Source organism: Salvia miltiorrhiza, chromosome 4, assembly GCF_028751815.1.
Source record: "Salvia miltiorrhiza cultivar Shanhuang (shh) chromosome 4, IMPLAD_Smil_shh, whole genome shotgun sequence".
Lineage (NCBI taxonomy): Eukaryota > Viridiplantae > Streptophyta > Magnoliopsida > Lamiales > Lamiaceae > Salvia > Salvia miltiorrhiza.
The window spans coordinates 45,268,484-45,283,631 of record NC_080390.1 but is presented as its reverse complement, the minus strand read 5'-3'; the positions used below and the strand labels follow the sequence as shown (position 1 = coordinate 45,283,631).

General features: G+C 38.5%; 2 protein-coding genes and 1 long non-coding RNA gene across 3 annotated transcripts; all 3 read right to left on the bottom strand.

The window, feature by feature from the left end:
• Window positions 1-4,757: 4,757 nt before the first annotated feature.
• LOC131021984 (uncharacterized) lies at window positions 4,758-7,714 on the bottom strand. The gene is made up of 3 exons (XR_009101117.1): window positions 7,512-7,714; window positions 5,603-5,678; window positions 4,758-5,007 (listed from the first exon to the last, which is right to left on the bottom strand). It is a non-coding gene; the product is annotated as an uncharacterized LOC131021984 (long non-coding RNA).
• Window positions 7,715-9,831: 2,117 nt separating this feature from the next.
• LOC131023501 (uncharacterized) lies at window positions 9,832-10,254 on the bottom strand. The gene has a single exon (XM_057953043.1). The coding sequence runs from the start codon at window positions 10,252-10,254 to the stop codon at window positions 9,832-9,834; it is 423 nt and encodes a 140-aa protein (XP_057809026.1).
• A 2,184-nt stretch (window positions 10,255-12,438) lies between these two features.
• On the bottom strand, window positions 12,439-13,503 carry LOC131021983 (glutathione S-transferase U19-like). Its single transcript, XM_057951317.1, has 2 exons — window positions 13,087-13,503; window positions 12,439-13,013 (listed from the first exon to the last, which is right to left on the bottom strand). Exons 1-2 carry the CDS (start codon window positions 13,393-13,395, stop codon window positions 12,669-12,671), a joined length of 654 nt encoding a protein of 217 aa, XP_057807300.1. The 5' UTR covers window positions 13,396-13,503; the 3' UTR covers window positions 12,439-12,668.
• Window positions 13,504-15,148: the final 1,645 nt, after the last annotated feature.

The window sequence follows — 15,148 nt, the reverse complement described above, 5'->3', positions numbered from 1 at the left end:
GATGGGTGTGTTTGTGTGTGAAGAAGAAATAGAAAACGTTGATCCTTCAAGGTTCTCGTAGCTCTTGTCATAGGTTTTAAATTAAATCTGCCTTATGAGATATAAAACTATGTTGTTTTATATATTCTAATTAACCGCAACTAATTAGTTTTTAATCTTTTAATTTTTAGGAGGAGGTCACTAATTATTATTTAAATCATAAATTTACATACTTTTATATAAACTAGTTTTGCGCCTGTGTGATACACTAGACATTATTTTTTAAAAATATATTAAGTAAAATAATTTTTACATTAAAAATTTAATTATTTATTAATAAAATATGAGTATAAAAAATTTAGTTTATCAAAAAATTTAGGTTGTACAACATATAGGTTATAGTAACTATTGTTCGTCATTTGAAATAAGAATTATCGTCGATGTTATTGGAGCATAAATGAGCAAATACTTGAAAGTTGAAACAATATATATATATATATATATATATATATATATATAGGGGAGGGCTACGGTAAAAACACTTCTTAAAATATAAATATAAACGTTTTTTAATGTACGAATTTGGTGGACGTCGTTTCCCACCAAATAATTCATGCAGAATTATCAAAATAAATTAGTATAATGATAAGCAGGGTCGATCCCACAGAGAGCAGGTAAAATCATTCAATTCCCTAAAATCTATATTTTTGGTGATGCAACCACGCCTTAATTTTGAGAAAATTAATTAACTAAGAAAGCAAATTAAATTAAATAAAAATAACTCTTGAAAATAAATCAATAGAAAGGTAATTCGGCTCAAATAAATCCACACTAATTTAATCTCTGATCCTTGACGCAATAATTAATTAATCCCTATTAACCAATTAGTTATAGGATACCGTGATACGCACTGACATACCCCAATTCCCACTTACTGTGTCGATAGACGGCTAGATACGCTAGTCCTGCCTATTTCCCTTATTAAAATATAACCTAGCTGGATACGCCAGTCTTAGATTTAATATTCTAATAGCATTAAGATGAAGGAACCCAATTTATATCAATTATCCTAGATACGCTAGTAATAATTAATATACCAATTAATTCCTACTACGAACATTGTAGTTTTATCACTAATCAGCCCTATTCCAACAATTACGGATTGGAGGTGCTAATTGACTGTAATCCAATTAAACCTAAGTTGGCCAGACTTAAATAAAATCGAAATTATCTTTAAATTCTAGGAATTAATCAAAATTAATAGGAATCAATTTTAAAACCAATTAGGTCTCACAGATTATTAAATTAGTGTTTCATTATTCTCGCCGAATTAAATAATTAGCTACTCATAATATGAAAATAAAATACAATAAAATTAAATAAAGCAAACATAATTACTAATCTAATAAACTGAAATATATAAAATGGAATAATATTACCAGAAATACGATGAATCCAAATCTCAAAATAAAACGATAACAAAATAAAACGAAGAAAAGAAAATATCTCTCAAAGAATGAATTGTTCTTCTCGCTGTCAGATCTCTACAACCGCCGCCAAGTTCTCTAATCTGCCAAAGCTCCTAATCTCTCCAAACAAAGTCAACTATATATACCTAATCAATCTCAAATTGCGGCTACCCTAATCCCAAGAGTCCTAACTAGATAAAAACAAGGGATTAAAACCCCTAAGTGGCCGAATCACCCCCAAGCCCAATTAATGGCAATTTTCGGCCCTTACACAATAAATGAATCAAAATTAATTAAAACAAGAGTTTTGGGCAAAATTAAATCTAGAATAATTAATTCTAAACCCAATCTTTAATTCCTCTCCAAAATCAATCAGCTTCTTCCATAATTTTCGACTTTCACCAACTTCTTCCATCCACGAGTATCCATCTCCAATCCATCTAATTCCTGCGCCAAATGTCAACAACTTGGGTAATATCAAGGAAAAATCAACGGCAAAACGCCACGAAAATAGATAATTAAATCACACACATCAGAATTTTATCCAATAAGGTTACGAATTCATCAAACATAGTTACGAATTATGAAAAATAATTTTTTGCTACCTTTGGGATTCGAACCCTGGACCACGAATTCATCCAACAGGGTTACGAATCAACCGTAGATCTTGATGATCTAAGGGCTGAAAATCATTTATATTTTATACACTTAAGAGTGTTTTTATTCTAGCCCTCCCCTATATATATATATATATATATATATATATATATATATATATATATATATATATATATATAGGGAGAGGTTCAAGAAAGAACCATAAATAAAAGAAGACCGGAGAACCATTTTCAGCCATTCGATCATCAAGATCTACGGTGGATGCATCATCTTGTTGGATGAATGTAGATCCTGGGTTCGAATCCTGAAGGGAGCATTTTTTTTTAATTTTTTTAGTGCATTAATTTTTACAATGGATGCATTAGATTTGATGGTTCTCCCGTTCTCACAAATAATGTAGTTCTCTCTAGAACCACACCCTATATATATATATATATATATATATATATATATATATATATAATTTTCAAATGGTTTGAGCAATGCATCCTTAAAGAAATTGATAGATGAATAACTATTACTATTATTATTCAGTTATACGAAAGGGAATTATATTCGTACCAGGCGTGTCAGGGCGTTGAGTGTCTGACTCGTATCAAGGGTTGCACGTCAGTTATTGGGACAAATGGTACGAAAAAAATCTCATTCGTACCAATTCTTCCGAGTGTGGAGCGCTACCTCTTGGGACAATTGGTACGAAAGAACTCCATCCATACGAGTCGTCTAAAGTGTTACATGCTATCTATTGGAACGAATAGTACAAAAAAACCTCATTCGTACTAGTTGTTTCAAGTATTATTGATGTGGAGCAGCTTGTCATTGATTATATGGCTGCAAAAGATCACGAGAACGGTCCGTAGCTCTGATTTCCTATTATAATGTATTTTCGGAAGTGGAATGAATACATGAACTCACAACACCTTGCGCGATGACATAAGTGGAATCATGGGCCTAAATTCCCTCGTTTTCAGTCAGTCTAGGTACGAAAGAACCTAATCTCATCCGAAAATCTCAAAATTGGTAAAAATTTAATGAAATAATATTTGTGAACAACAGTTAATTTTCACTATTTCACATTACTTTCTCAAAAATCGACGTATTTGATAATTGATTAAATTGATGTTATACTAGCTCTAAAGCCTCGTTTAATCAAACTGTTCGATCTAGGGATGGCAGTGGATCCTGGACTCGGTTCAGATCCGTGGATCCAGATCCGATTTTACGGATCTGGATCTCAATTTTTTGGATCCGCATCTGGATCTCATTTTCAAAAATGGATCTGAATCTTGAAATTTGAGATCCGGATCCAACCCAGATTCGACCCGTGGATCTGTTTTTTATTTAAAATATATTATTTATTTTTTATATTTATTTTATTAATAATATTAGATATATTAAAAATTAAAAATAATAGAAAAATTAGAATAACTTTGTAAACCCTAGTTTCTAATTCTAGTTTCTCCTTTCTCGGTTCATCTCCCTCACTCACCCGCCCGCCGCTTCACTCCCCTCTCCCATCTCCCTCTCGATCTCTCCAGTTCGCCGCCCGCCGCCTCACTCCCATCTTCGGTCTCCCTCTCCAGTTCGCCCGCAGGCAAAGGCGGGGACAGCAGCTGCTGCAGCACACGCTCATCCTCCTCCAATTTGCTCGTCGTCCCTCTCTCTTTTTCAGCCCGCCACCTTCTCGGACAACTCCAGCTCGCCGGCCACCTTCTCGGACCTCTCGGAGCACTTTTGTTTGGCCGCCACCTTCATACCTTCTCTAGCTCGCCGCATCGTTCGTGCGACTCTGCGTGTTGCCCATCTCCATCTTTGGTCGTCGTCTGCGACTCTGTGTGCTACCCTCCCTACGCCACCGTCTGGTCGCCGTCAGACTCCACCGCCGTCGTCGTTCAGCCATGTCAATGTCTACCACATGATGCTCTGAATCAAAGGTTAGAAATTAAAAAAATGTTCATTTTGATTTTATTCTGATATTGAAATTTTGTCTTAGGTTAGATTCAGATTTTGTCAATGCTTATGACTGAAATTTTGATTCTGATTTGGATTGATTTAGGTTCGAAATTTATGTTCTGATTTAGAGTGATTTAGGTTCAAAATTTATTGTTAGATTATGAGCTTGTGAGATTTCGATTCTTAGATAAGTTGATAGATTTGGTCAGCCATTAATTGGACTGATTCAAAGGTTAGATTCGAAACTTTGGTCAGCCATTTATGGCATGAATGTATTTTGTGCAATATTTTTCATGATGGAAATTAGATGTTGTTGATTTCGTGATTTTTTTTTAATTTAATTGAAAAACAGTAGATCCATGGATCTGGACCCGCGGATCTGACAGATCTGAATTTGGATCCAAAATTTTCAGATCCGCGGATCTGGATCCGAATCAGCTGGATCTGATAGATAAAAACGGAGTTGGATCTGATATTGATCAGACTCGGTCCAGATCCGGCCCGTTGTCATCCCTAGTTCGATCCCGAACACCATTTTTCATATGATTATTCATATTCTATTGTTTTCCAATTATGAAGGTATAGTAGAGCTTGAGCAAGTTTACATTAAAAAGACACGTACTTTTTGTCACAGCCCACTATCCCAATGACGGGTTAACCGGGGTTATGACTTTGGGTGAACAATAAGAAATGGGATAGACAATTACTTAGCATTAAAGTATATGGAAATGTCACTCATAGATAAAATGCTAGGATCATATATGATTATTTGGATACTTATAAAACATACACATAAATGAGAATTGATTAAGGTGGGTTACCCAATAACACGTGTCACAATTTCATAACATAAAGTTATCCTAATCAAAGTGTTTTGCAGCGGAAAACGTGTGAGATATACATATGAAGATGTATACTCAAGGTTATATTTCTTGAAATGTCAAAGGAACACCCGCTCAACATCATTCCATTCCATCAACTGCTCAACCTGCATATTTAGAAATACATGCAGGGCTGAGTATAAAAATACTCAGTGGGCATAGCCGAAAATACAACATGCATACATATATAAATTGAACTGCCATAACAGTAACACACAGGGTTTTCTTAAATGACCTGCGCTTACTAAAATATTTCTTTCATTTTCATAAAGTCGATCGGCCGATCATTTTCCTTCATATGATCCATATCTGTTCCTTTCTGTCACGCGCCGGGAAGGAGGCCTCCTTACCACGGACGCCAAGACCGGTCGCAAGCGACTCGCGGTCTCCATAAGTGTACACGTTAACCCTAGCTAGCGACCTTTGTCTAGCATAGGATCCCAATTGGATTTCCTTTAAAGTTGGCGAACCAACACAGATAGGATACATATAAAAACATAAACATTTTTGGCAGTCAATCATTTCATAAACATTTCATTTCATTTCATGAACATTTCATTTTCATTTCATAAGAGTCATTTATCATTTGGGCATAATAATAAACTGAAATTAACAGTTAAAATCATCTCATGCATATATTCGTATAAGAGGCCTACGACACGCAGGGGATCTCTATATACGTATAGTAAAAGTAATGCCCACCTGTATAGGCAATGCCTGTCGTTTAACGTTATCTCTGAATCGGAATAGCAGTGCTAATCCTCATGATGCTCAAAGCCTACAAGAAATCTATTCTCAATAGGTCTCCTTAAATTCTAATCTTAAGTCATGGTGTAGTGCTTAATATTCTATGATTCACTTAGCCGGGTTTTCAAAATTTAATGAATAAGTAATTAAAAACATTTCTCTTGAGTTAAGAACACCAACAATATTCTTACTCATCTTTCTGTAATAATTGGAATTATAAATAACCAATTAAATCATAAATACTTTTATTGCATGATGCAAATGCATACTTAGCATATGGTAAGTAATTACTTAAAATATGCACATAATAATAATATAATATTCTTATGCAAATCATCTCATGCTTAATCGTATATGCACATAATAATAATAATATTATTATGCAAATTATTCTTTAAATAAATAAATTAAACTATTTAATAGTTCAATTAATTAATATTAGTATAGTCCATTTAATAAAATAATGCAGTCCATTTACTAAAAAAAAATCTGCACAATCCAAGTAACAAGGCCCAGCTGTTTTAATTAAATAAACTGAGCCCAAGTTACTAAATAAAAATCGCAGCCCAAGTAAATTAATACAAGGGGCTGCCCAAACTCAAATAATCAGAGGCCCATCTCTCAATTTTAAAAAAAAACCGGCCCGAGTTCAAGATTTAAAACAAAGGCCCAACACTTCAAAGCCCAACTGAAACAAAAATAAACAAAAATCCCGGCCCAATACTCGGCCCAATTCGCAAACCCACCCCAAAGCCCAACACTCAAACCCTATACCCCTTCTTTCTCCCTTTTCTCGTCTCTCTGCCTCACAACGCACACACACATACCAGCTGCGCAGCAGCACCCCTTTTCCTCCTTCTCTCGATCTTTTTCGGCGCAGCACACACACACACTCACGCATACACAGACGCGGCTGCACCCTCTCCCCTCCTCTCGATCTTTTCCGGCGGCGGTAGTAGCGCCGCCTCCGCCGTCCCCTGACTCCCCTTCGACCTCTCTCTTTCTCTCTTCACGTCGGAAGTACGACGCCGCGGAGACTCGCCGGAGGCGCAGCAGCGACGAGCTACCGCCACCAGCTCTCTCTCTGACCTCTCTCTCTTCGGCTGGTAACAGCCGCCATACGCTGCCACCATCGCCAATTCCCAGCCCTCAAGCTTTCTCTCTTCTCTCACTTACTCGGCCAGACTGACAGCAGCAGCTTCACGCCACTACAGCCGTCTGCCGGCTCACAGCCAAACGCCCCTTCCCTGACTTGACTCGGCAGCCGACGGCAGTAGCTTCGCCCCGCCGTCGCCGCTCACCCTCTGAAACTCCCTCTCTGCCCGTCCTTGGCTGGGCAGCAGCGGCACCACCGCCGCCAAACCCAGCCTCCCTCATCTCCCTCCGACGAACAGCGACTGCCAGACCGCCGCCGCCAAGTTCTGACCCAGCCAACAGAAGACATGCACCCTCGGCTTCACTCTTCTCTCGGCTGAAACAGGCCCGACATCCCACCGCGAAGAGCGGCGCCCGAGCCCTAGCTCCCTCTCTCTCTCACCGTGGCCGGGCGACAGCAGCGCCGCTGCCGTGCCGTGCCTCCGTCCACCTCCCGACTCAACACAACAAGTTCGAACAGAGAAAGTTAAAGCTTCAAGACTTTTTTTCTACTGTTCTTTTCATTTTTAAAACAAATCATGCTTTCATTGATGTATATGCACAGATTATGTATACATATCTATTTTCATAGTAAAGTTCATTTTTGGGAGACTCAATGAATGGGTGTATGCTTGTGATTTTTGCTTGGTGAAGTTTGCACAGATAAGGCGAAATGTGTGCTTAAATCATACTGTAAAATGAAATATCAAAGTGAGTTCAAAGCTGAAACCTTGAATGAGATGGTGGTGCCTGTTTGTTTCTGGACTGAAATGAACTGGAGCTTTATCTCTGTTTGAGAAATTTCAGTGAGTATTTGATCCTACTTGCTTGTTGGAAAGGAGAATGGGTTAGACGGATGTTCTTGTTTCATTTTGGATTTGAGTTTTTCCTCATGAAAATGAATTTGCGTGGATGAAGGAAAGACAACTTTGGTTGGATGTTGCTGCTGGAAAGCATGATTGAAATTACTTAGTGATGAATGAGATGTAATGCATGTATGGGAGGTGGGTAGGTGGGTAGGTGGGAGGAAGTAGGTGGGAGAGTAAAATAAAATAAAGTCTTCCGGGTTGTATTATGAAAACTGTAATAATCGTTCAGTGTTTGCTTAAATAAATAGCTCGTATAAATGATCGATGCTCAATTAAATAAATATGCAATGCATATAAATTTAATAACTAAATATTTACAAAAGCTTTTGTAAATCATTTTTGTTGGAATTAAAATAAATTCTTTTTCTCAATCCGGCGTGAATCATCTTAAATCTAAGTTTTAAAATCTACTCTAAATTTAGCTAGGGAAAAGCGGGGCGTTACACTTTTCTTCTTCTTCTTCTTCTTTTTTGTTCTTTTTTCTTTTCTTTTCTTTTTGTTATGGTAGCTTATTTCGTATTGTTTTTTTGAAACAGCTTATTTCGTATTGTTGAGCTCAAACTTTCAACGTTTAATCTCATATCAGATATCGCGTAATTTTATTTAATTCTTATGAATATACCCTCAATTCTAATATTTTGGGGGTAATAAATTTAACATTTCTTTATACAAAAACTTATTACTAATGTGAGGTAGAGTATAGTCATAGACAGAATACGAATCTTACAATTGATAGAGAAAAGTATTCTCATTTGGAATACCGAAAGCGCATTTTGATCGTATTATTAAATTGGTAAATATTTTCAACCTTTATATTTATTATTTATGACAAATTTGGAACACTTACCGAAAGGAAACCATTATATTATATATGCTTCGGTTTTTTGGGTATATTTTTTTTTCCTCTTTGTTTGTCTCTCTTCCTGATTCTTGTGGAAGTGCAAGCCACGTCATATTGAATCTCCACCCTAAATTAGGAATACTGTAGAAAAGAGTCATTACAAATTGGAATTCGTTTCTAAAAAGAATAAAATGGAATTCGAAATAAAATAATATTAAAGATTTAATTTTACCAAATCAATGTCAAAAAGCACATCCTTGTTTTATTATAGTACGAGGAGAAAGAAACTTCTACTTTTTTTATTAAAAAAAACTATTTTTACTTTTAGTTTTTGGCAAATGTCAAGTTTGCAAGGATAGGTGAATTAATATTGATTGATGAGTTGATTATTTTTACTTTTAATTATTGATTGTTTATGAGTTGAGTATATAAAACATATAAAATAGATAAAAATGTTAATATAAATTAAAACGAGAGTGGTGTTAAGATACATAGAAGAACGTTCTTAGAGCATCCGCAGTGGAATGCGCTATAAGGTAGTCCCCATCATAGCATCACTCATTTCCAGTGCATTGACTCTATAAGAGGCGTTATAATCCTTATCTTCATTTTATCCTAATTTTACTTTTTTATTTTAAAATTCAACACAAAAATTAAATATTAGTTTACATTTATTAAAAATAAATAAAATACTTATAATAAATATAATAATTAAAATTATAATTATAATTATAATAATTTTTTTTATGACAAAACAAGACCAAATGTGCTCCTTCAAATCTGAGGTGAGGTGAGCGTGAAGGTCGTGGTCTCGCATGGAGGATTGTCGAGTCACATACGTTCGAAATTCCAGCGGAGCTCCGGTGCGAGGACGAGATGCAGTTGAGCTACTTGAAGCTTCGTCGATGACCTCTTCTTCCCATTCTGATGTGTGGTCGCCTTCGTCTTGGATGATCATGTTGTGCAAAATGATGCATGTGAACATGATGTCGCTCAATTGCTTCTTCTTCCAAAGACGAGCTGGTTCTTTGATAATTGCCCAACGAGCTTGAAGAACGCCAAAGCTCGTTCAATGTCCTTCTAAGCCACTTCTTGCATCAACTTGAATCTCCTACTCTTCTCGTTCGACGGAAATAAAGGACTTTTCACAAAAGTGGGCCAATCGGGATAGATGTCGTCGGTCAAGTAGTACCCACTCGTATAGTAGGAGTTGTTGACTTGATAATTGATTAGTAGAGCCCTTTCTTCCAGTCATTCATTAAACAATGTCGATGTGTTGAACATGTTGATGTCGTTGTTTGAATCAAGAACCCCAAAAACCTCGTGCTAGATCCACGGACTTAGGATGCGACAGCTTTGAGTATGTTTGTTGGCTCCCCCTGATCACCTCGAGTGTATGCTCCTTGCCATGCCCAGTACATGAAATCTAGGCTTCGTAGCATCCCTGGGAACTCGTGCTTTTTCTCGTGCAGTGCAAGGAGCCTTTGATAGTCGGTGTACGTCGGCCTCCTCAAGTATTCGGCGCCAAAGAGTTGGACGATGATTCGACAGAATTTTCTCAAGCACTCCAACAATATGGACTCTGCAATCCGCATGTACTCATCGTATTGATCAGTTGCACCTCCATTTGCAAGTTGCCGAATAGTAATTGTGCATTTCTGCAGCGGTGTAAAGCCGCGTCTACCAAATGCGTTTGAACATTGTTGGAAGTAAGGATCAGACTGCACGACATTGACGATGCGCAAAAATAAGGGACGACGCATGCGAAAACGATGCCAGAACAAGGAGTCAGTGTAGACCAGATTAGGGGCAAAATAATCCTCGTAGAGCCATTGTGCGTCGGCTTCACGATCCTGATGAATGTAAGCTTTCTTTGTCGGCCTCCTTCATTTATGGGGCTTTCTGGCAGACCAACGGTATTTGCAATTTCATAAAATTGCAACACAAGTTGGGTGAATTAGCAAGCACGTTGCTCGTCGCCGCTTGAGTTGGGGATTGGAAAGATGATGATGACATTTTGCTAGAGAGAAGAAAATTGTATGGTGATTGAAAAGAAAAATGATGTGTGAAATGAAGTAGAAATAAAGGATATTTATAGAAGAAAATAACATAACAATAAAAAAAAAATGAGAGGAGAGCCGTTGAAGGTAACGGTCAATTTTTTTATTAAAAACTAGAAATTTTGGTTGAAACGGCTCAAAAAAATTGAATTTTTATTTTTTTATTTATTTATATTTTTAATCGCCACTGCACTGCACGCGAATTGTCTTTTTTACCAAATGTTCGGTACGACGTATGGGGCTGGGCACGAATCAGGGGACGCACCAATGCGCAGGCTAGCGCAGCATGCCGATTCGAAGCGCCGCCACCCCCCATCCCCCTCCCCCGCGTTGGACATGCTCTTATGTGTATATGTGATATGCAAACGCATTATAATGTGAATTAAAATCTAGAAGGAGGTAGTAGTAACTTGCAATACGAGTCTTTAAAATGAAAAGCCCTCTCCTTCGAGGATCCTTTTTTTCCTTTTCTATTTAAAGAAATGTAATGTTTCAAAAACATTACTTTTCTTCATGTCAATTATTATTTTTTATCTTAATAATAATTACTTTAAATTAGGGTTAATTGCGTAAAAAATCATGAACTTTGGGTTGATTTCCAAGTTTGCCATGAACTTTTTTTTTATCAAATTTTCCCTGAACTTAACCAACTGATCAATTTTGCCATGGTTTTCAAAAATCCCCAAATTGAGTGCTGACATGGCACATCTCAGTTACTTGAAATATGACATGGCGTCGTCGGACAGGAACCAAAAAGACGTCGTTTAGTTGGGCGTAAAACGATGTCGTTTTACCTCAAATTCTAGCCCCCGTCCTCTCTGAACTCCGGCGAAGAGCCGCCCACCGGACCGCCCCTGGCCTCAGTTTTGCAGAGCCCTAGTTTCCCAAATCACTCATTCCTTAATCTCGCCAGAGCGATGAAAGGCGGCGCGAGGTCGGGTGGTGGCGCCGCGCGAAAGGGGGCGCAAACCCTAGTGAGGTGTGAGGTCGGCGGCGCGAGATCTGGGGAAGAAGAAGATTTTTTGAGGGAGAAGAAGTCGACGGCGGCGATGGATGTTTGGGGAAGAAGAATAACGGCGCGAGGTTTGTGGTGGACGGCGGCGGTGGAGGTATGGGGAGAAGAAGAATTTCTGGAATGATGCGAGGTCTGCGGTGGACGGCGGCGGTGGAGAATTCTGGATTGATGCGAGCCTAAAATTGAAGATGACGAAGAGTTCTAGAGCTGACTAAGCCTTGCTAGAGTGCAGAGCTCTGGCAGCTCTGCCGACTCTGCCCGACTCAGCTCTGCCCCGACTCTACGACTCAGCTCTACCGACTCTGCTCTGTCGAATCTGCTCTGCTCTGCCGACATCAGCTCGGTATTACCACGTACGTGCCACATCAGTTCGGTATTACCATGTAGGCGACAGGTCAGCTTAGTATTACCACGTAAGCGACACGCCAGTTCGGAGCTTCACCGAAGCAAAAAAGCATGGAAAAATTGTTCAACCCCTTAAGTTCAGGGAATTTTTGATAAAAAATGGTTCATGGCGAAATTGGCCCAAAGTTCATGGTTTTTGGCGTAATTAACCCTTTAAATTATCTAGCATAGACCCGCGATCCACACCCACATCCGCCCTGACCCGATCCGTCTCACTTATACATGCGGTCTGACAGGAGAATTTGTATTTTGCTTTTATTTTTGTGGGAGTCTCCTTCCCGGAATTTCTATATGCCTAAAGATTGAGTAGCAGGTATTTAATTATAAATCAATTGATATAGTAAATTAAGTTTATTCAAATTTAAATTGCAGGGTGGTATTTGTGTATTTATTGTTCATTCATGGTACTTTCATCTCAAGCCAAGAACCGTGCAAACATGCAGTGCATAGAAAATATGAAGTGAATCTAGAGAATAAGCAAACATATATATGTAATTACCGAACATAACAACATACTAATCAAGACAAATAACAGCAACAACCAAATTAATAAAACAACTACCCAAATGTTTCTCCTGATCATCCGGCCTCTCTTGACTAGTAAACTAACCAAGAATGAGAAACATTATTCATCTTATTGAGGTTTTAGGTAAAACACAGAAAGCGAAATTAAGCAAGAAAAAGAGAAAAAGTGAATTCAATCAACCCCATGCATCTTTCTCAACATGCCCACCAACTCAATAACCCGGTGAGGATCGGGCATGGATTTGGCGACAGTTTCCCTCTCGTAGCACTTTTTGATCCACGCAGCAATCTTAGGAGACTCCTCCGCCACCTTGAAACCTCCGTACTTCTCGTAGGTGGGAAACCAGCACGACAGCGACACCAGCATCACGTCCACAAACCCGAACTCCTCCCCGCCGTAGTACTCTCTCTCCCCCAATGCACCCTCCAGCTTCTTCAGCACTTGCATGAATTCATCCTTGCCCGCCTCCACCTCAGCCCCCTTCCCCATCCAAATCTTCCTGCCAACATCAAACACCTGCAAAAATATACATGTATAATCTCATTCCAGTAGCTTGAATTGAATGTATATATGCATGTATCGTATGTACATTCTTGTCGATGAAGTCGGTCCAGAAACGAGCCCGGGATCGGGCGTAGGAGCAAGCGGGCAGCAGCTGAGGCTTTGGCCACGTCTCGTCGATGTAATAGACGATGTTGGCCGACTCGAGAACAGGTTTGGCGTCGTGCAGGAGCACGGGCACCTTCTCGTAGATGGGGTTGGATTTGAGGAGCAGCTCGCTCTTCCCGCCGAACAAGTCTTCCTCCTGCGACTCGTAGCTCAGCCCTTTCTCCGCCAGGGCCAGCCGCACCCTCACCGCGAATGGGCTCCCCCAGAAATCCAACAGCTTCAGCGACATCTTCACCTCGCTTATGATTGCTCACCTCACATGGATATTGGATTGGATTTTATACATCCCAACCTCCTTTGGTTTCAACGATTTCTCATCTTAAACTCCGCGCGGCTGTTCAACTAACAGATAAACACAACGCTCCCAACTCTTCTTCGCCACTTTTTTATATCTTAAACTCTTTGTCATTTGCAATCAAATATACAATCTATTTGGGAACTAACAAAATAATTAAAATTATTTATAATTCTCATTTCTTCTTATCATAAAAACATGAGAAACTTTGCATAAAATGTAAAAAGTAATTGCATGAACGTACAAAGTAATGAAGGAAAAGTAATTGCACATAAACTAATAGCTGCCTCATTTTCACTTAAAGATGAATAATATTATAGGGAAATTTGCACCAAAATGCACAAACTTTCCCGAAAATCCATATTTGACGCGATGTTAGGATTTTACATTTTAATACACCAATTTAACAACTTGTTCAATTTTGACATGTTTTTCATTTCCGGTCATCGGAAATTCTGACGTGGCTAATATGTGTCAAGCACTTATCCAGCGTGGAATAGAGACGACGTCGTATTGCTTGCGTGTATTTACACGTCGTCATTTTATAAAGAACTAAACGACGTCGTTTTGTTCTGTGAATTAAAAATAGGGTTTTCAGATTAAAGAATAACAAAACGATGTCGTTTTTTTCGAACTCTTCATATTCCTTCATGCAACGTTTCTTCTCCATTTCATTATCTCTCTTTCCTTCTCTGATCACCCCTGTCGTCGTTCCTAAATTTCCTGCCGTCGTTTTACTCTGTTGGAGAGGCGCACGAAGTGGCGTCGCAACGTAGAATGATGGAGAATGACAGGTATTGTATCTTACTTCATTATTTACTTGTTCCCTCAGTTTATAGTCAAGTAGAATTTTCGTTAGTTTAGTGTTAATGATTTGGGGGTGTAATCTCTATGTGGTTTTACAGTGATTATGCTATATCTAATTCTTAGATTTTGTTGTTATATTGTTGACAGTGATAAGTTCGGGATTTATCTCCATCACGGTGGTTCCTTCAAACAGATAGGAAAACAAAGAATGTATTTGGGGGGTGGAGTTCAGTTTATAGCCAACTTTGATAAAGATAGATTCGGGTTTTTTGATATAAAGGACGAAATCAGCAAACTAGGGTATGTCGACTATGATGACTTAGAATATAGAGTCCCTAAGACTAAGGAATACTATCCCATCTATGATGATGGTGATTGTATGGCTATGTTGGATTTTTTGTCTTCTTCTTGTAAGTACTTTGAAGTATTCTTACATAATGGGGTGAAATAGGGTGATAGCAAGGGGAAAGTAGATGTTTCTGGAAAGGGAAAGGGAATACAGAATCCGGGTTTGGGTAAGGGTAATGGGGGTGTTGCTGATAAGGGAAAGGGTATACAGAGAGAGGTCTTGGGTCAGGGGAATGGTGTACTGGCTGATAAGGGGGATGGTATACTTGCTGATAAGATGATGAATGTAGTTGCTGGTAAGGGGAAGAATGTAGTTGATGGTAAGGGGAATGGTGTAATTACTGCTAAAGGAAATGAAGAGGTTGCAGAAGGTGAGGAGGTTGAATGCCAAACTGACAGTGATTCAGATGATGTAAGTTTTGAACCTCTAGATGATGATGAAGGGATACATACTGATGATAGCTTGGGGGATGAGTGATGATGAGGAGTATAAGGCCTCTAGAGTTGGGATTAGGCTCCAGGAGAATGTAAT